The sequence below is a fragment of the Pithys albifrons genome, chromosome 2 (assembly GCF_047495875.1).
Source record: "Pithys albifrons albifrons isolate INPA30051 chromosome 2, PitAlb_v1, whole genome shotgun sequence".
Lineage (NCBI taxonomy): Eukaryota > Metazoa > Chordata > Aves > Passeriformes > Thamnophilidae > Pithys > Pithys albifrons.
In genome coordinates, this window is record NC_092459.1 from 120,507,152 (window position 1) to 120,527,781 (window position 20,630).

The following is a 20,630-nucleotide window of genomic DNA, read 5'->3' on the forward strand; positions in this document are numbered from 1 at the left end:
GGACACCCCTCTGGAACCACCAGAATACCCCAAAATAAAGGGATGGACAGCCATGCCATGTGTGGTTTGAGTCTATTTCCCAGTTAGTCCCCATTTATTTTCTCCCTGGAAGGTGTGAATCCACCCCAGGAATGGTCTTAACACTTCCAGAGTTAACAGAGTTCCTGTCAGAATTCACCACCAGGAAAAAGCTCTTCATACTTTGTGTCCTTTCTAAACTTCACTGTCACAGCTTTTGTTCCCTCAGCCCACCCCTGGGAATTCCTCCTCCCCCTTCCAGTCCTCGGGAGAGTTTCACACCCAACCCACCACTCAGCCAAACCAGACAGATCCCACCCTGATTCTCCTCACACATCCCTGCCCACATGCTCTGGACAGCAGAATTCCTGCTGCTGGGAAGAGCTTCTCCCCAGGATCTCCTGCCTCCCTGTCCCTCCTCCTCCTCAGGGAGAGGAATCAACCTGAGCTGCTCTTTCCTCTGCTCTCCTTAGTTTATGTGAGTACCAGGCACTCCCTCAGTATGGAAAGGTGCTCTGGAGTCCCAGACCTTGGAAGAGAAACTCCACAAGACAGGGGATTAAGTCACAAACTAAACAAATTCAGGCTCTGATTAATGACTTGCACTAATCAGTTCCTTCCCCTGCTGTGCCAGCTGTTTATCCCTCCCCCTCCTCTGGGCCTGGTTCCCTTCCCTCCCTTCTCTTCCTCACAGTGAGCTGTTCCAGCTCTGACTAAATCCTGGGAATTGTGGAATCAGTGCATTGCTTTCCATGAGAATATTGTGCCCTCCCCACCTGACATTTCATTTACTCCTCCTGCCCCTCCTGTCCCACTGGGGAGCTGTCCCTGAGCACTGTCCCAGGGACAGGAGAGGGAAAAGGGACCTCGTGGGTGCTGCTAAACCACACCAGAGCCACTCCTGCCACAGGAACCTCCAAAGCTCTGCCAGGAATGGATTTACAGCCTGACTGGGGCTGCTGCACACCCACTGATCCCACTGGAATCAGACAAGGAAATCAAGAAAAAGCCTGGAAGCAAGAAAAGATCCTGATCTGAGCCTAAGGACAGCATTTTAAGGCTGAAGTTGCCAAGCAGGAAGGGCAAAACTTGCTGGGAATTTCTGGCCTTTGCACCTGTAGCCCCTCTCAGAACAGGCTGGAGAAACATCCCCCGGGAATGAATCCCAATCCTGCCCCGAGGACAGGCTGAGCCTCCAGGGGCACTCCCAGGCTGAGCTTCCCATGGCTCCAGGAAAATCCTCAGCCTGCACAGGGAGTTCAGCTGAACATTCACACAACTACACACAGAATATGCAAGAGAAAATGTTTTTCATGCTAATCCTGTTCTACTGCTGTTCCAACATCTTCCCTGGCTGCCTCTACTCCAGGGACAGAATGGGGACACTGGGAATCCCCCTGGCCTGGAGAGGGACTGGCACTGGCTGGCCCCGTTCCACATCCCAGCTGCCTGCAGGGAATGGGGGTGGAATGCCCAGCCCTGCCAAGGACTGCCTGGGGGACTGAGCCTGTCCTGAGCCAACCCTGTGCCAGGGAATCCTCTGGTAACAGAGCCAGGACAGGATTACCAGCCTTTTAGTCCTGCAAACAGTGACCACTTTTTATTTTCTCTTACAGTTCATTGAAATAAATGGAGGTTCTTTGCCATTTCAGCTCTTGCATTAGTGAGAAAGCTGAAGCAGAAACACTGGGAGATTCCCACCTCTGCTTTGGAGCCAGGCTGGGAGAGCTGGGGGGGTCACCTGGAGAAGAGGAGACTCCAGAGTCACCTGAGAGCCCCTGGCAGGGCCTGAAGGGGCTCCAGGAGAGCTGGAGAGGGACTGGGGACAAGGGATGGAGGGAAAGGACACAGGGAATGGCTTCCCAGTGCCAGAGGGCAGGGAGAGATGGGATATTGGGAAGGAATTCCTGGCTGGGATGGAGGGCAGGCCCTGGCACAGGCTGGGCAGAGCAGCTGTGGCTGCCCCATCCCTGGGAGTGTCCTAGGCCAGGCTGGACAGGGCTTGGAGCAACCTGGGATAGGAGAAGGTGTCCCTGTCCATGGCCATCCCCATCCCCACTCCCATCCCCATCCCCATCCCCACTCCCATCCCCATCCCCCTCCCCATTCCCATCCCCGTCCCCCTCCCCATCCCCATCCCCATCCCCATCCCCGTCCCCATCCCCGTCCCCGTCCCCGTCCCCGTCCCCATCCCCGTCCCCATCCCCGTCCCCATCCCCGTCCCCGTCCCCATCCCCATCCCCATTCCCATTCCCATCCCCATTCCCAAGGTACCTGCTCTCCCAGGGGGGGTGTCTCCTGCTGCCTTGACAGCCTTGAGCAGGACGTGCTGGTTGGAGGGGACGGGCATGCCCGCCCGGCACTGCTGCTGCTGCTGCTGCTGCTGCTGCTTCTGCTGCTGCTGCTTCAGGGCCTGGGGGACAGCAGGGACAGGCCATCAGCTGTGTCCTTGGACAGGGCACACACCATGGGGTCCCTGCTGTGCCACGGCAAGGGGTGCCCACACATCAGCCCCCTGGGAGCTGCTGGGTGTGCAGGGGATGCAGTGGCAGTGAGTGTGACACAGGCACTCCCTCTGCACCTAAAGCTCAGAGCTGGTGGCCACAGAACATCCCAAGCTGTGCTATTTCATGAAAAAAGGATCTCCAGAGAGGGGAATCCGAATGTGGAGATGGTTCAGGAAGTAATTACACAAATAACTTCAAAGCAGAAGGATCACTGTGTCCTTCACTCCCTCTCTGGGGAGAAGCAAACAGCAACTTCCTAAAAACCTTCAACAGACTCACTGCCCATTGGAGAGGGGTTTTTAATTCTAGGAAAGTAACAGATTCAAACACTAAAGGAAAGCAAATAAAATCCTTTGTTTCAGGAAAGACTCTTCAAGCAGCAACCAGGACACAGCCCAAAGGGAACTCCTGGCTGAGACAAGGAAGGAGGGAGGGATTGGGTTAAACCAAAGGGTCTGTTGTTTGCAAAAGCTGAAATGCAAACCCAACCGACCCCAAGAGCAGAATAAATCACAGCAGCTCAAGGATCCCCTGGAATTCCAGAACAGGAGGTAACAGGATGTGCTGTGGTGCAGAGACACAAATGAGTGGGACTGTTCCCTGAGATCATCCCTGTCTCAAAGAACAACATGAACAAGGACATCAATAATAACACAGTTAGAAGTAGGAGGGGGGAACAAAACCACACAGGAACCTGCAGGATGTGCCTCCTGAGGAAGGGAGAAGGGACTGACTTTGACTGTGTAAAGACAAAGAAGGCAGTGACAGCAAAGGGATCTGCACAGCCAAGAGACACCTCAGATCCCATTTATTAAGTAGTTCCTGTTTAGCCCTTCTACCACAGGTTACAAAAACATTCAGCCAAAGAGAAACAGCAAAACTGAACTGACCTCCTGTTACTGAGGGCAAAAGCTTTCAAGAAAAAAAAAGAGAAATAAAAATAGGAACCTGGCAAAAATCCATGAACAAGTCCAAGAAAGCTTTTCCAACTTGTCCCTTTTGAAGATGGACCCCAGGGAACAGTGACCATGAGGAAAGCACTGACTGAGCTCTCTGCTGTGCTCAGGGTTGGGTGAACAAACCCCACACCCCACTGTGCAAATCACTTCCCATATTGCAGGTTCCACACCCTGACTGCACTTTTCTTGGCTTAGGTGAAACACCTCTGGGTTTGTCCCCCGTGTCCCCTCAGCTCTCAGCTGGAGGTGGAATGAACAGGAAACCACAACTCATTAGATGCCTTTTAAATTCCCTGCCAGCTTTGCACTTCTGCTCTGTTAGGAACTCCTGGGGGTTCCTTTGATAACTCTAAAGCTCCATGGAGTGCTGTCAGAGGGCTGGAGCAGCTGTGCCATCAGGAAAGGCTGAGAGAGCTGGGAGTGCTCAGCCTGGAGGAGGAGAGAAGGCTCTGGGGTGACCAAACTGTGGCCTCCCAGGACCTGAAGGAGCCAACAGGAAAGAGGGACAGAGACCTTTTCCTGCAAAGCTCCAGCTCAGGACCCTCCCAGGGGGCTGCCAGGAATGCAAACTGGGTAACCTGCCCCGTGGAGGGGGACTGGCACAGCAGGGCAAGGCTCAGGACTCACCTGCATTTTCCAGGTTTAGCCCCAGTGTGTTTATGAACCAAATCCTGTCCTCGTTTCTTCAATATCCCAATGCCCTTCCCAGTCTGGCAGAGTGTGGAGTGCCAGAGTTAAAGGTTCTCCCTCAGAAACCCCCCTGACCCCCAGGAATGTTGGGATTGCTGAGCATGGAGAGGGGAGGGCTGAGCCCAAGCACTGCCAAGGAGCAGCGAGGGGCACACAGAGCCTGAGGGACAGCAGAGCTTCCCCTGACCCTCCTTTCCCTCAGGGTTGTTCTTCCAGCCCTGCTGCCTCCTCCCCACCATCTCTGTTTGCTCTGTGTTTATCTCCTTTCTGTGACCTGTCCTGCCCACAGAGGCTGCCACACTTGGGAAGAGGTGACAGCTGGTCACAGTGGCAGGAAGGCGGAACCAGAAGAGCTCCAAGGTCCCCTCCAGCCCAAACCCTTCCAGGATTCCAAGAGGAGCTGCTGAGCATGGGAAGGGAAAGGGGTTTGTAACAAACCCTGAGCCTGCTTCACAGAATCATCCCATCCCAGACTGGTTTGGGTGGGAAGGGACCTTAAAGCCCATCCCATCCCACCCCTGCCATGGGCAGGGACACCTCCCACTGTCCCAGGTCACTCCAAGCCCTGTCCAGCCTGGCCTTGGACACTCCCAGGGCTGGGGCAGCCACAGCTGCTCTGGGCACCTGTGCCAGTTTGATCATTCCCTGAATTACAGGCCCTGCTGAGCTCATCCCCTCTCCCTGCAGGTCCTTTCCCAAGGCACAGTCACCTCTGGAATGCCATCCTGATGCTGCTCCTCAGCTGCAAAAACTGAGGGAAACAGGCTGGGCTGGAAGAGGGAAATCCATGTGGACACATCACAATCACAGCAGCTGTGACAAGTTCCCAAAATCCCTGACTCCAACCCCTCTGCTCTGGATCCATAAACTCCTCACAGCCTTTCACTCCTCCAAGAAGTAAATCCAGCCCTGATAAAGCATTTCCTTTCCAAGGATCACGGGAAACTGAGCAAAGCACTTGGGGAAACACCTGCAAATCCAGCACTGGAGACAAATTCATCTGGAATTCTTCATGAGGAGAAGCAAACCGTGTGAAGCACAAACACTTCCCATTCCATGCTGTGCTCAACATGATCCACAACAGTCATTCCCAAGCATGGAAAAGAGTCAGTTCTTCTCTGTCCCTTACAACAACCAGCAGAGATGCAACACCAAGGCAGAGTGTTCTCCTTCCCCTCACACAGAATTCCTGGTGTTCCCATCACACTCTGCACCCACAGAATTCCTGGTGTTCCCATCACACTCTGCACCCACAGAATTCCTGCTCCTATTCCCTCACACCCCCTGCACCCACAGAATTCCTGGTGTTCCCATCACACTCTGCACCCACAGAATTCCTGCTATTCCAATCACTCTGCACCCACAGAATTCCTGCTATTCCCTCCCACCCCCTGCACCCACAGAATTCCTGCTATTCCCATCACACTCTGCACCCACAGAATTCCTGCTATTCCCATCACACTCTGCACCCACAGAATTCCTGCTATTCCCTCACACCCCCTGCACCCACAGAATTCCTGCTATTCCCATCACACTCTGCACCCACAGAATTCCTGCTATTCCCTCACACCCCCTGCACCCACAGAATTCCTGCTATTCCCATCACACTCTGCACCCACAGAATTCCTGGTGTTCCCTCACACCCCCTGCACCCACAGAATTCCTGCTCCTATTCCCTCACACCCCCTGCACCCACAGAATTCCTGGTGTTCCCTCCCACCCCCTGCACCCACAGAATTCCTGTTATTCCCATCACTCTGCACCCACAGAATTCCTGCTATTCCCTCCCACTCCCTGCACCCACAGAATTCCTGTCCTCCTTCCCTTTCCCTCCATACACTCTCTCAGCACCCACAGAATTCCTGCTCCTATTCCCTTCCTCCCACATGGACACACAGCTCCCATGGAATTCCTTGGAATGGGATTGCTGCCAACCAGGGGCACCAGTCAGGGCATTTCATGTTCCCCCAAAGATTAAATTCACTAAAAATATTTCCTAAACCAGAGTGTGGAAAACTGTGGCCACTCATCACAGGGGTGGGGGGAAAGAAATCCCATTTTACAGCCATTCCCTAAAATCAGACTATAAAAGAGTCCAGATGCTTATTCAGGGGAAAAGCAAAGGAAACACCTTTGGGAGAGAGGGAAGTGTCAGTCAAAGGAATCACCTTGAGGAGGGAGGGAAGTGTCAGTCAAAGGAATCACCTTGAGGAGGGAGGGAAGTGTCAGTCAAAGGAATCACCTTGAGGAGGGAGGGAATTGTCAGTCAAAGGAATCACCTTGAGGAGGGAGGGAATTGTCAGTCAAAGGAATCACCTTGAGGAGGGAGGGAAGTGTCAAAGGAATCACCTTGAGGAGGGAGGGAAGTGTCAAAGGAATCACCTTGAGGAGGGAGGGAAGTGTCAAAGGAATCACCTTGAGGAGGGAGGGAAGTGTCAAAGGAATCACCTTGAGGAGGGAGGGAAGTGTCAAAGGAATCACCTTGAGGAGGGAGGGAAGTGTCAAAGGAATCACCTTGAGGAGAGAGGGAAGTGTCAAAGGAATCACCTTGAGGAGAGAGGGAAGTGTCAAAGGAATCACCTTGAGGAGAGAGGGAAGTGTCAAAGGAATCACCTTGAGGAGAGGGAAGTGTCAAAGGAATCACCTTGAGGAGAGGGAAGTGTCAAAGGAATCACCTCCAGGAGAGAGGGAAGTGTCAAAGGAATCACCTACAGGCCAGAGGGAAGTGTCAAAGGAATCACCTACAGGCCAGAGGGAAGTGTCAAAGGAATCACCTACAGGCCAGAGGGAAGTGTCAAAGGAATCACCTTGAGGAGAGAGGGAAGTGTCAAAGGAATCACCTTGAGGAGAGAGGGAAGTGTCAAAGGAATCACCTTGAGGAGAGAGGGAAGTGTCAAAGGAATCACCTTGAGGAGAGAGGGAAGTGTCAAAGGAATCACCTCCAGGAGGGAATTGTCAAAGGAATCACCTTGAGGAGGGAGGGAATTGTCAAAGGAATCACCTCCAGGGGAGAGGGAAGTGTCAAAGGAATCACCTTCCAGGGGAGAGGGAATTGTCAAAGGAATCACCTCCAGGGGAGAGGGAAGTGTCAAAGGAATCACCTTCCAGGGGAGAGGGAATTATCAAAGGAATCACCTCCAGGAGGGAATTGTCAAAGGAATCACCTCCAGGCCAGAGGGAAGTGTCCAAGGAATCACCTCCAGGCCAGAGGGAAGTGTCCAAGGAATCACCTCCAGGCCAGAGGGAAGTGTCCAAGGAATCACCTCCAGGCCAGAGGGAAGTGTCCAAGGAATCACCTCCAGGCCAGAGGGAAGTGTCCAAGGAATCACCTCCAGGCCAGAGGGAAGTGTCCAAGGAATCACCTCCAGGCCAGAGGGAAGTGTCCAAGGAATCACCTCCAGGCCAGAGGGAAGTGTCCAAGGAATCACCTCCAGGCCAGAGGGAAGTGCCAGCCCGACCCTGTTCCCAGCCACCAGGAATTCCTGGATTCCCTCCCTGCACGGGGCAGTTTTCCTGACAAACACCATTCCCCAGGGAACAGAAGCACTGCAGAGTCCCCAGGGAGCTTCCAGAGCCACTCACCTGCTTGAGAGCCTTCTTGCTGTGCTTCTGGGAGGAGGAGAGGCCCTTGCCCTGGATGGAGGGGGACGGGCAGCCGGGCTGTGGCGAGGCCGTCTGGGCCAGGCGGGACGACACTGCGGGGGCAAAGGAGAGTTATGGTTGGGGCAGGTTGGGGTGGGTTTAGCTGGGCCTCAGCTCAGCAGGCTCAGAATCCACGTAGATCAGGAGAGACAGGAGTCACCTGGGTAAGTAACCACAGAATGTTTCATAGCAGATGACACGAAGCTGAGATACAAACACAGCAGAGCAGGAGTGCTCTCCCAGCCCCAGCTCTCTGCAGGGGAGACAGGACACACTGCCCTGTCCTGCTGTGCTGGGCCTTGGCTGCTGCCTCTGCTACTCTGCACTTTGTGTGAGTTCAGGGAAGTACAAACATTTTGTTGTTATTCTTTCTGTTCTTTTGGGGTGTTTTACCAATCTAGAGTAATGAAATGTGGTTTTGGTGGGAGGTGGGAAATGGTTGTTATTTCTAACCTGTCTAAGTGTGTGTTACATTGTAGTTTTCATTTTCTCTTTTCTGTATAAATATATATAATTAAAGTATATACCTAGTTTGAGTTTCTAGTTTTTTCCCTTTCTCCCTTTTCTCAGCAGGGGGAGGGAGGCCTTGACTCTGGACTGGGGTGTTGGCATTTCACCAGCCCAACCCAAGACAGTGGCCATGGCCCAACCTCTGTGCCTTCTCCTCACCAAGGCACAGCATCCCAGGAGGCTCCCAAAACCAGCACCTCTGCCAAATGTTTGCTGAGGGATCCCTTCTGCTCCCTCCTCCCCGCAGAGGGATGCTCTCCAAGAGCCAACAGCAACTCCAAGCCCACCCCAGATGTCCATCCCTGCTCTGGCTTGCTCATTAATCTCACAAACAGCTGCTGTCAAACCCCAGCACAGTGTGAGGAAAAGCTCTGGGTGCAGCCAATTCCAGCTGGGAAGCACAGACAGGCCATGTTCCTCTGGAGTGACCTGTGGTTGGGGACCCACGGACAGCAGTGCCTGCTCAGGGCAAATCTGAGGCCCACAAACAGTGGGAACCCCCACGGGATGTAATGGAAGAGGAGCTGCACTGGCATTGACTCCTGCTTAAAAAGAAACTTGGGAATACACAGGATATCCCAGGAAGTGAAGGTGCAGTGCCAGTGGATGAGTGGAGACACATAAAGGAGTCTGGTCCAAGCCAGGAGGAGTCCTGGAGTGAGGGAGGCTTCCAGTTCCAGGAGTCTCAGCCTTTGAGGAGCCTCATCACAAGCACAGACTGGGGATGGGAATCAAACAACAGCTGCCTGTGCCACTCAGATAAACCTGGGCTGGCACAGGACACCCAAAGTGCCCAGCTCTGGGGACACCTCCCACCACCCAGGGTGCTCCAAGCCCTGTCCAGCCTGGCCTTGGACACTCCCAGGGATGGGGCAGCCACAGCTGCTCTGCCCAACCTGTGCCAGGGCCTGCCCACCCTCCCAGACAGCAATTCCTTCCCAATATCCCATCTATCCCTGCCCTCTGGCAGTGGGAAGCCATTCCCTGTGTCCTGTCCCTCCATCCCTTGTCCCCAGTCCCTCTCCAGCTCTCCTGGAGCCCCTTCAGGCCCTGCCAGGGGCTCTCAGGTCTCCCTGGAATCTTCCCTTAAAAACAAAACCCCTGAGTGAGCGAATTCCTGGTCTGTGTATTTGTGGGATAACAACAAACACTGGAAGATCAAGGAAAACAAGCGAAGAGTGAAAGGGTGTTTGATGCTGGGCAGCCCTGCCATGGGGGATAATTAATACATTCACATGCAAACCAATTAGCACTTCCTGAAGCAATTAGTGCTCGAAGACACCAGATCAAGGCAGCAAAGGAGCCCGGGGATAATGAGGCAGCTCTTCATGGAGCAGAGCCAGGGGGATCCCGCTGGGATCCAGGGAGGAGAGGGGCAGCCCCTGGAACGGGGCAGGGACCGTGAGCAGCAGAGAGAGCCATTCCAAGAGAACACACAGAATTAGGGACAACGAACCACAAGGAGGGAAACCCTCCCGTGTGGCCTGGCTTGGATTAGCTGCAAAGAGCAGGTTTTCAGAGGAGGCAATTCCAGCCTCTGAGATGCCTCCAAATGCAGCAGCGATTGAAAGGTTTGGGTGAGAAATGGGTCACTGGAGGGGCACTGAGGGATTAACCACACCCAGAGATCCCTGCCCGGGACAGAAGGTGGCACAGAGAGCAGAATCACCACTTCAAAGGCAGAAATAACCCCAAAGCCCTGATGTTACACCGGGAGCTGCCCAGCAAAGCCTGTGCTGAGACAGCACAAAGTCTGCAGCCCTGTGTCTGTCCCCCTGTTTGGGTGGAACTGGAGAGCAGAAGATGCTGGAAAAGTTCTGAGTCTGCCCAGCACCTGGAGAGGCAAAGCAGATCCCAAACCCACCGGGATTCTCTGAACACTTGGATAAAGAGAACTGGGAGAAGATCTGTTGTTGTTAAGATCTCACTCACATGTCCAGGGAATGTCAACAAAAGGCTTCTAAAAATTGTTTGCCCATTGTTTAAAAAACAAAGAATTGACATAAGTGATGCTGGATGGGACAGAAGGAAAGAATGGAATAAGGGGGTAACTGGGCAAGAAATGGGCAAAAGTCCTGCAGGGTCATGGACCAACAGGGGCAGCTGGAGGCTGGAAATAGGAAAATGGGAAAGTTCAGTTCAGTTCCAGTCAGAGAGAATTGTGTGGGAATACAGAGGAACAGAACCCAAAGAACAAAAGACCAAAACTACAGAGGAAACCATCAAAAAAGGGAAAGTGCATTTCTGGAGGAAAACCCCGAGATCCTCAAGGAACCTGCAGGAATCTGACTGGGCTGTGCCACCAGCAGGGACAGTTTTGGCCAATGGGTGAGCGAGAATGGCAGGAAGATCCCAAAATCCCAGAATCCCTGAGGTTGGAAAAGCCCTCCCAGCCCATGGAGCCCACTCTGTGCCCGATGCCCACCTTGGCAAAGCCCTCCCAGCCCCTGGAGCCCACCCTGTGCCCGATGCCCACCTTGGCAAAGCCCTCCCAGCCCATGGAGCCCACCCTGTGCCCGATGCTCACCTTGGCAAAGCCCTCCCAGCCCCTGGAGCCCACCCTGTGCCCGATGCCCACCTTGGAAAAGCCCTCCCAGCCCATGGAGCCCACCCTGTGCCCGATGCCCACCTGTGCAGCAGCATCTTCTGTGCTGGTCAAACCACACAGCTGGCCAGGAAACAGTTATTTTAGACTACTTAGGAGTTCTCTAAAAGACTTTTATGCAGAGAAAGTGATGAAGAAAATAAACCACCAAGTCCTAAATTTGCTTCCAAGTCCTAAATTTGGGGTCAGAGTTCAACCAGCACTGGTGAACTTAAACTGTTTCCCTCATTCCCTGCTCTGCTCTTACCTCCTGTCACTCACACAAACCAGCAGTGAGTTCCCCTGGGCAGGAATCCTGTGCAGAGCACCCAGGCCCGGGGCCTCTGATCCAGGAGCCAGCACAGGGGGCAACACTTCCAGCCAAGGTTCACTGTTAGAACTTGGAATCATCCAATCCCAGGAGGGTTTGGGTGGGAAGGGACCTTCGAGCTCATCCCATCCCACCTCTGCCATGGGCAGGGACACCTTCCACCAGCCCAGGGTGCTCCAAGCCCTGTCCAGCCTGGCCTTGGACACTCCCAGGGATCAGCCAAGATGAAATTCAGGTTCTTCTCTGCCACTGAGAGCAGTTTCCAGCCAGCACTCTCAAAAGCCATCCCACTGAAGCCATTTGAGCTCTTCCTCCCACAGTTGTTTGCAATTAACTCTTCCTGATTCGCTCCAGATGGGAACAGCTCGGAACAGGAGGGTCTGCCTGTGGAATTCACTGTCAACAGCACTCCCAGCTCACACCCCAAGCTCCTGTTCGTTAATTTGCAGTATTAAAAAAGGCCAAGGAGCCTCCAGTGCTGGCTCTGACCCCACAGCCCAGGCCCATGGGCAGCGATTCCCGATGGGCAGGGGCAGCCGGAGCAGCCAATCCTGCACTCCAACCACGGATCCCACAGCCCAGGGTTGGAACAGGGGAAGGTCCCAGCGAGGTACTCACATTCTGGTGGAACTCACAGCACCACAACCCTCCTCTGTGCGACCCCAGAGCCCTCCCAGCTCCGGCTGCTCCGCCTGGATCCTCCATCCCGGAGCGGCCGCGGGGTCGGGGAAGCAGCAAAGGGGTGGGTTGTTTTTCTCAGCCAGGAACTACAGCCAGCTGTGAATCCCCGGGCTGAGGCACTGCCATGGCAGGGGATGGCACCAGAACATGGCTGGGAACGGGACAAAGCCCGGCCCTTCCCCTGCAGCTCACCCTCAGCAGCCACTGCAGATCCTGCCCGTGGCAGAGACACTCCCCTTCCCCAGACAGACACGAGAGCCTCCGGAGGGAAGTTTGGCAGGAGAAGAAGGTGTTTAAAAGCAGATGGCTGGGCAGCTCCAACCACAGGCACTCCCACTGCCATGGCCTCCCAAGGGCACCACGGGAATGCCGGAGAGGGAAGGGGAAAGTGTCCCTGGGCCCCTCGGGCTGCCACCAGCACTGCTGGGACGGGACAGGGACAGGGACAGGGACAGGGAGCATCCTCCCCACAGGACAGGGAGCATCCTCCCCACACCCAGCCTCTGCTCACACTTACTGAGCTCTCCCTGCTCCGAGCCATGGGCTGCTCCCGACCCAGCACGGGATCCAGCAGCAGGAACCTCGCAGGCTGACAGGAATACATGGAATGAGAGTGGAAATTCCCGAGTCGGGAGCTCCTGCAGCCCCACGGGAGCACCAGCAGGGGCTTTGATGCTCCTGGAAGTCAGGAGATTGCTGCAGGCCATGTTTCGGGAGGGAAGGATTAACTATTAACTATTCTTTAACTATTATCCAAGTCTTTAGCCATTAACTCCTTCTCCCCTGGGAGGGTGGGCAGGCCCTGGCACAGGTTGGGCAGAGCAGCTGTGGCTGCCCCAGCCCTGGGAGTGTCCAAGGCCAGGCTGGACAGGGCTTGGAGCAACCTGGGATAGGGGAAGGTGTCCCTGCCCATGGCAGGGGTGGGATGGGATGGGATGAGCTTTAAGGTCCTTCCCAGTGCAAACCACTCCACGTTCCAGGAACTCCTGGCCCAGATAAACCACCCAGGCTGTGGTCAGTGAGGGCAGGGATGTCCAATGCACTGATACATGTTCTTCCTTTTAAAAGACTTAACTTCCCACAAAGGATGAAAACAGAACCAACCTCACTGCTGAGAAAAACGTTGCCAAGAAACACAACTGAAAACTGCACCTTGTTACGAGACACTAATCAGAGCATGAGGCACCACAGGGAATGGTTTCACCCACAGGAAACAGGGAATGGGACAATCCTCCTCCTGGAGGAGAAGCAAAGGAAGCAGTTTGGATAAAAAATGTATTATTTATGGCTATGAGACCTTCCCAGGTGAAGATGATGGCCCAGCTGGGAGTGTCACTGCAAGCTGGGACTCTGCTGATACTGATGTTAAAACTCCTGCTGGGGCAGCGTTACCCATTTCTTAAAAACTCCATTTCAGGAAGGTTAAAAGCATTTTATCCTGGACTGGTGAAACTGGATGTTTTTTATCCCCCAGGCCAAGCACTCCAACTCCCAACAATGGTCCTGAGGACTCCTGATGCCCCTACAGCCAACACTCTGTATGTCTGTCTATACAGATGGTGTTCCTACGTTGTGCTTCTACTTTAAATAATGGTTGGACAGGAAATTCAACCAAATTCAGAGTGCTCACAACAACCAGCAAGTCCCACCAGAGACACATGATTTGCATGGAGCTGGTGCTGCCACTGATACCTGACAGTGCCAGGTGTGAAACACAAACACCCTCAGATGCCCAAAATACCCCTCAGACCATGGAAACAAACAGAGCTCTCACAGGGGCAGGTTCTGCCCCAAACACCAGCCAGGGCCATCGCTCTGTCACAAGGCACAAGCAACTGGCCAAGAGGCCAATGGCCCCGGGGCTGTGCCAGCCCTGGTGTGGCAGCAGGGCCAGGGCAGTGCCCGTCCCTGTGCTGGCCCTGCTGAGGCACCTCCAGGGCTGGGGCAGTTCTGGGCCCTCAGCCAAGAGACACCCGGAGGGGCTGCAGCGTGTGCAGGGCAGGGAGCGGAGCTGGGAAGGGGCTGGAGCAGCAGGAGGGGCTGAGGGAGCTGGGGGGGCTCAGCCTGGAGCAAAGGAGGCTCAGGGAGCACCTTCTGGCTCTGCAATCCCTGCCAGGAGGGGGGAGCCGGGACAGGGGGTCGGGCTGTGCCCCAGGGCACAGGGACAGGAGGAGAGGGCACGGCCTCAGGCTGGGCCAGGGCAGGGGCAGGGGGCACAGGAGGAGGAATTGGTTGCTGGAAAGGGTGGGCAGGCCCTGGCAGGGGCTGCCCAGGGAGGTTTGGAGTGCCCAGCCCTGCAGGTGCCCAAGGCAGGACTGGCCGTGGCACTGAGTGCTCTGGGCTGGGGGACAAGGTGGGCACCGGGCACAGGGTGGGCTCCATGGGCTGGGAGGGCTTTGCCAAGGTGGGCATCGGGCACAGGGTGGGCTCCATGGGCTGGGAGGGCTTTGCCAAGGTGGGCATCGGGCACAGGGTGGGCTCCATGGGCTGGGAGGGCTTTGCCAAGGTGGGCATCGGGCACAGGGTGGGCTCCATGGGCTGGGAGGGTTTTGCCAAGGTGGGCACTGGGCACAGAGTGGGCTGAAGAGAAGCTCCCCTAACCCACCCAAAGGAGAAAGGCACATTTATCCCTGCCCTGTGTGTGCCCATCCCCGGGTGAATCACTCAGTGGGACCCTCAGGAAGCAGCTTCTTCCCTTGTCACACGCACAGGCAGGAACTGGCTCTGCTTAGAAAAGCTGATTTTTCTACCACATCTTCAGCAGGAAGAAACAAAGTGACAGCACCAAAGAGCACCCACGTGGTATCTCTTTTCTTTCTAAGCTGTTTCTGGCAGCTGTTTTGGGTGGCAGCAGTGCCTGGGCAGGGCCTGGCAGTTGGGGACACCCAGAGCCACTGGCACACAAAGCTCTTACAGCAAGAGGTGCCACCCTCCAGCTGTGACCTGACCCTGCTGTGACTCCCAGGGGGCTCCTCAAGTCACAATGCACAAAATCTCAGACACAGAGCAGTGTTTTGTCCCTCATTCCCACTTCCCTAAGCAGGGCCCACTGGCAGTGCACACAGCACAGACTGAAATTGCTCCAGGTATTCTCCTTCACTGCCCCACTTCAGAAAAGTTGATGATCATAACCTGGTTCAGCCTTGCCCAAACCTTCTAACCAATTTTCAGTACCTGACATTTTGCCAAATGCAGAGGGTTGTCACTCTGATCTGGTCAAACAGACCTCTGGGAGCCAGGAGGGACCTCCAGTTGCACAAAGATTCCAGACAAGCTGATTGTTGGCCAGTGGAGAAGGATCACCCACAACCTTGCCCAGTTCATTTCCCCCCTTTCCCCTCAAGTTACAGAGGAAACTTGGGTTGGGTTTTGCTGGAGGAGAGCCACGACTGCAGCTGTTTCTCATGATCACAACAACCACCTGCACCTGGTCCTACAGAACACTGGTGAGATGGTGCTAAAATCACCTTATTGAGGCGTTTTCACACTTTAACTTTCAGAATGGTTTAAAACACCACAGAACCCAAAATGACTCACCAGCAACTTTTCAGAATCATGGAATTGTTTGGCTTGGAAAAGCCCTCTGAGATCGAGTCCAACCATTCCCAGCACTGCCAAGGCCACCACTGACTCATGTCCCCAAGTGCCACATCCACAGGGCTTTTAAATCCCCCAGGGATGGGGACTCATGTCCAGCCAGGATTGCACAACTCTTTCCATGAAGGAATTGTTCCCAATATCCAAGTGAAACCTTCCCATGGTGCAGCTGGGGCCGTTTCCACCAGCCCTGCATCCCAAAGGAGCTGCTGGAATCCCCCAACTCCAAGGATGACCCCAAGTAGCTGCTCCACTTCCAGGCCCAACAACGGGGTCTGTCTCCCCTCTGATGGGCACCGAGGGACCCCCAAGGCCCTGCAGGGGGAACTGTGCCAGATCCCCCAGCTGGAGCAGCCCCCCCTCCCCTTACCTGCACAGAGGGGCAGTGCCCAGAGCCGCTCCATGAGCATTCCTGCTGCTCCCGGGGCTGGCTCTGCCCCGTGCCCGCTGTGCCCCATGTGGGGCAGCAGCTGCCCCTGTCCCTGGCAATCCAAGTGTCACTGTGCTGCTGGCAGAGCCCTTCAGTTTTGCACATATAAGGAAGTGGCTGTCGATGCTATCTGAGCACACACTTCCTGTTCGTGCGGGGTGAGCACAAACCGCGTCTCGGCTCCTCCATCCTCTGCCTGCCCCGCGTCGCATTCACTGCCTCCATTCTTATCTCACTTCTGTCCTCTCACAGTCAAACTGTCCTGCAGGAACAGCGAGCTGGGCCCTGTCCAAGTGCTGCTTCCCACCAAACCCTGAGGATCAGTGGGATTCCCAAGGCTTGGGGATGCTCCAAGCCCCAGTGTCACACAGGTGACACGGGAACAGCACCCACGTGGTATCTCAAGACACCTCTGGCTGAGGTTGGAATTTAACTATTCTGGAATTTAACTCTGAGGTTCCAGGGGGGTTTTTCCCTGAGGAAGGAGGTTCTGGGTGCTCCAGGTCGGCACAGTTCAGGGAGCAGCCATGTAGGAGGGATGCATTCCAAGGCTGGTGCTCCACAGCTCCAGCCCAAGGAATCTCCCCAGCTGGAATGTGACGCCTTGCTGGTTAAAGAAGAGCAAATAAATGCACTGAGTGAAAATAAAACCAGCAGGAAAGGGCAAGGAGGGATCTCAGGGATCCCTGCCAGCACCAACCCCACATGGCCTGAGCCCCAAAGCCAGGATGTCACTGCTGGGGACTCCTGGGGCTGCACATCCCACCCTCCCACCTCCACTGCCCCCTGACTGCAGCGTGGGGAGATGGACCCAGGCTGGGTGGGTCACCAGCCCACCTTCTGCTTTCATTCTGCTCTTCACTGGAATGGGCTGCCCAGGGAGGGGGTGGATTCTCTGACCCTGGAGGTTTTTAAGATGAGACTGGACATGGCACTGAGTGCCAGGATCTGTGATCACAGTAGGGTTGGACCAATGGTTGGACTTGATGATCTCAGAGGTCTCTTCCAACCCAACTGATTCTATGATTCTATACTGGTGATGTCTGCTGTGCCTGAAACAGTGAGACAAGTGGCACTCCCTTCCCAGGGACAAGTGGGACAAGTGGCTAATAGTGTGCTGGCACATTATAGACAAGATGTGATGGTGTTATGGGTGTAGCTAAGTAGGCCTAAATTTAGGCTTTACATAACAGTCTAGGCCTGGGACTGTCCCCTGACTTGAGCTGGGCTGGGCTAACTGACAGCTGACTTCTTCTAGCCAAGAGTGTTGTACTCCATACCATATAATGACATCATCTTAAAGGGTAAGAGCCACTGTGGGAGTGGTTTGGTCAGTTCCTTCACAGCTGAGGCCCTGGGAGGACCCACCACGATGTCCCAGAAGGGACAGGAGGGCCAGGCCCAGCACCAGCTCACCACCATGTTATCTTAGGGAAGTAAAATGTTTGGTTTTAGTCTTTCTGCTTAAGTCTGTCTCTCTGGGGACTGAGTTCTCTGGAGTGATTTGTAGTTAGAATGGCAGAATTTGTGTTTACTGGGGAGTGGGAAGTTATTTCTTGTTATTTCTGACTTGTGTGTATGTTACATTGTAGTTACTCTTTTCATTTTCTCTTTTCTGTATAAATATACATAGTTAGTTTAAGCATAAACATAGTTTGAAGGTTTTTTTCCCTTTCCTCCCTTCTCTTGGTGAGGAGAGGGAAGCTCTGACTCTGTACTGGGCAGTTGCCATTTTGCCAGTTCAACCCAAGACAGGAGGTTTGATCCAGGCTTTCCCTGGTAACCAGATGGAACCAGGGAGGGGCTTGTCTCTCAGGTTTTCCTCACCCCTTCTTTCCCCTCCCACGGGACAAGGGAGGATGTGAGAGGAGACAGAAGTGCTGGTTCTTTGGTTTCCAGCAAGGGTTGGGGAGCTGGGAGTTTCTGCTGCTCTCAGTCCCTTGTTCAGAGCCAGGCAGAAGATCAGAGAGAAGGTGTGAGTGAGGGGGTGTGAGAGAGGGGTCTGGCTTTCCTCTGGGAGGGGTTGGTGGGATTGCATTGTACTGGTTTACTTGGAGGGGGGTGAGGGTGTTTGTTACCTATTGCTTTTGTTTTCTCTCTTTGATGCCCCTGTTTCCCCCTTCCCTTTTCCCTTTCCCTACTGTGGGTGCAGATTGTATACACATAATTGTAAACGTTTAGAAATATACATATATATCTCCTGACTTAACTCAGTTTCTTTCAAGTTTTTTTCCCTTTTTCCCTTTTCCCTGCTTTGAGGAACGGAGGGAAAAGGGGGGCAGCCCAGGGCTGGGAAACCAAAATGATAAAATTGGATAAAAGTAGATAAAAGTGAAGCTGTAACTAAAAATAAAGTCCTTTGTCTTCAGTGTGAGCCTTCGGATCAAACTGCAGCCTGAGCTGTCTCTGCCTGCTCTGACCACCACAAATCCCCCTTACCCCGACAGATAAACGCTCCCAGTCCCTCCCAGACACAGAGCAGGTCACAACCCTCACTCCCCCACGGGAACTCACCTTTCCTTTTCCACCTGCTCTTCCTGCCATCCTTGTGGGCGCAGCCGTCGCTGCTGCTGCTGCTGTGGCCGGAGCTGGGCGAGTCGGACGGGGCGTCGCTGCTCTCCTCGGAGCCCTCGGACAGCTCCTTCAGCCCGTCCGGAACGTCCTTCTGCGGGGCACAGTCACAGTGTCACAGAGTCACACGGTGACAGTCACACCCTCATAGTCACAGTCACACGGTGACAGTCACACCCTCACAGTCACAGTCACACCCTCATAGTCACAGTCACACGGTGACAGTCACACCCTCACAGTCACAGTCACATCCTCATAGTCACAGTCACACAGTCAGTCACACAGTCACACGGTGACAGTCACACCCTCACAGTCACATCCTCACAGTCACAGTCACACAGTCAGTCACACAGTCACACGGTGACAGTCACACCCTCACAGTCACATCCTCATAGTCACAGTCACACAGTCAGTCACACAGTCACACGGTGACAGTCACACCCTCACAATGACAGTCACACAGACATACACCATCACAGTCACAACCACACAGTCACACCCACACACCCTCACAGTCACACCCTAACAGTCACATCCTCACAGTCACACCCTCACAGTCACACCGTGACAGTCACACCCTCACAGTCACACCGTCACAGTCACACCCTCACAATGACAGTCACACAGACATACACCATCACAGTCACAACCACACAGTCACAGTCACACACCCTCACAGTCACACAGACACATACACCATCACAGTCACCCCCTCACAGTCACAACCACACAGTCACACCCTCACAATCACAGTCACACAGTCACACCCACACAGTCACACCCACACAGTCACACCCACACCCTCACACCCACACCCTCACACCCACACCCTCACACCCACACAGTCACACACCCTCACAGTCACACCCCCTCACAGTCACACCCCCTCACAGTCACACCCCCTCACAGTCACACCCCCTCACAGTCACAGTCACACCCTCACACCATCACAGTCACACACCCACAGTCACACCCTGCCAGCTCCACCCCAGGGCCTTCAGACAGAGGGGTTACTGACCCAGCAGCAACTGGGCATTTCCTGATGCTCCAGGGCAGTGTCACCACTGGCCTCAAACTCTGCTGCCCTCTGGGAGCCCCCATGGAACACTTAATGAGGTGACAGGTCCTTAACACCACCCTCATCATCTCTCACAGGTGACTTTCACTGCCCTTCCCTGACCTGTCCATCCCTAAGCACCAACTCCAGCGCAAGGGCCCAGAGTGCCAGGACACAGGGAATGGCTTCCCAGGGCCAGAGGGCAGGGTTAGATGGGATATTGGGAAGGAATTCCTGGCTGGGAGGGTGGGCAGGCCCTGGCACAGGTTGGGCAGAGCAGCTGTGGCTGCCCCAGCCCTGGGAGCATCCAAGGCCAGGTTGGACAGGGCTTGGAGCAACCTGGGCTGGTGGGAGGTGTCCCTGCCATGGCAGGGGTGGGATGGGATGAGCTTTGAGGTCCCTTCCAACCCATCTGTTCCTTGGTTCTATAATATACTCCAACTCTAGGAGAAATCCAGGCAATTTTTGAACTTCAGGACAGAAGAAAATTGGTTTGAGGGCTTAAAGCCCCTGGTGCCAGAAAACATTCTTGTTCCCACCAGACCAGAGCACCCCTGACTGCCAACACAAGTCCTTGTTAAAAACACACCTGGCAGGGGGTTCACTGAGGTCCCCAAGTCCTGTGAGGAGCAGCTGAGGGAGCTGGGGGGGCTGAGCCTGGAGCAAAGGAGGCTCAGGGGGCACCTTCTGGCTCTGCAATCCCTGCCAGGAGGGGGGAGCCGGGACAGGGGGTCGGGCTGTGCCCCAGGGCACAGGGACAGGAGCAGAGGGCACGGCCTCAGGCTGGGCCAGGGCAGGGGCAGGGGGCACAGGAGGAGGAATTGGTTGCTGGAAAGGGTGGGCAGGCCCTGGCAGGGGCTGCCCAGGGAGGGTTGGAGTGCCCAGCCCTGGAGGTGCCCAAGGCAGGACTGGCCGTGGCACTGAGTGCTCTGGGCTGGGGGACAAGGTGGGCATCGGGCACAGGGTGGGCTCCATGGGCCGGGAGGGCTCTGCCAAGGTGGGCATCGGGCACAGGGTGGGCTCCATGGGCTGGGAGGGCTTTGCCAAGGTGGG

General features: G+C 54.8%; 1 protein-coding gene across 4 annotated transcripts in view; it reads right to left on the minus strand.

Annotated features, from left to right (window-relative positions):
• ASXL2 (ASXL transcriptional regulator 2) overlaps positions 1–20,630 on the minus strand; it is a 69,711-nt gene that overhangs the window by 18,205 nt on the left and 30,876 nt on the right. For 3 of the 4 annotated variants that reach the window (XR_011696992.1, XR_011696991.1, XM_071547641.1), the window contains exons 4-6: positions 18,464–18,614; positions 7,757–7,869; positions 2,293–2,431 (exon numbers count right to left, since the gene is read on the minus strand). Coding sequence is in view for 2 of the 4 variants with exons in the window: in XM_071547641.1 (XP_071403742.1) it covers positions 2,293–2,431; positions 7,757–7,869; positions 18,464–18,614 (403 nt within the window). In the remaining 2 variants the exon portion in view is untranslated. Of the gene's footprint in view, positions 1–2,292; positions 2,432–7,756; positions 7,870–15,889; positions 16,138–18,463; positions 18,615–20,630 lie in introns of those variants that run through there. The other variant, XM_071547640.1, reaches the window with a different exon arrangement.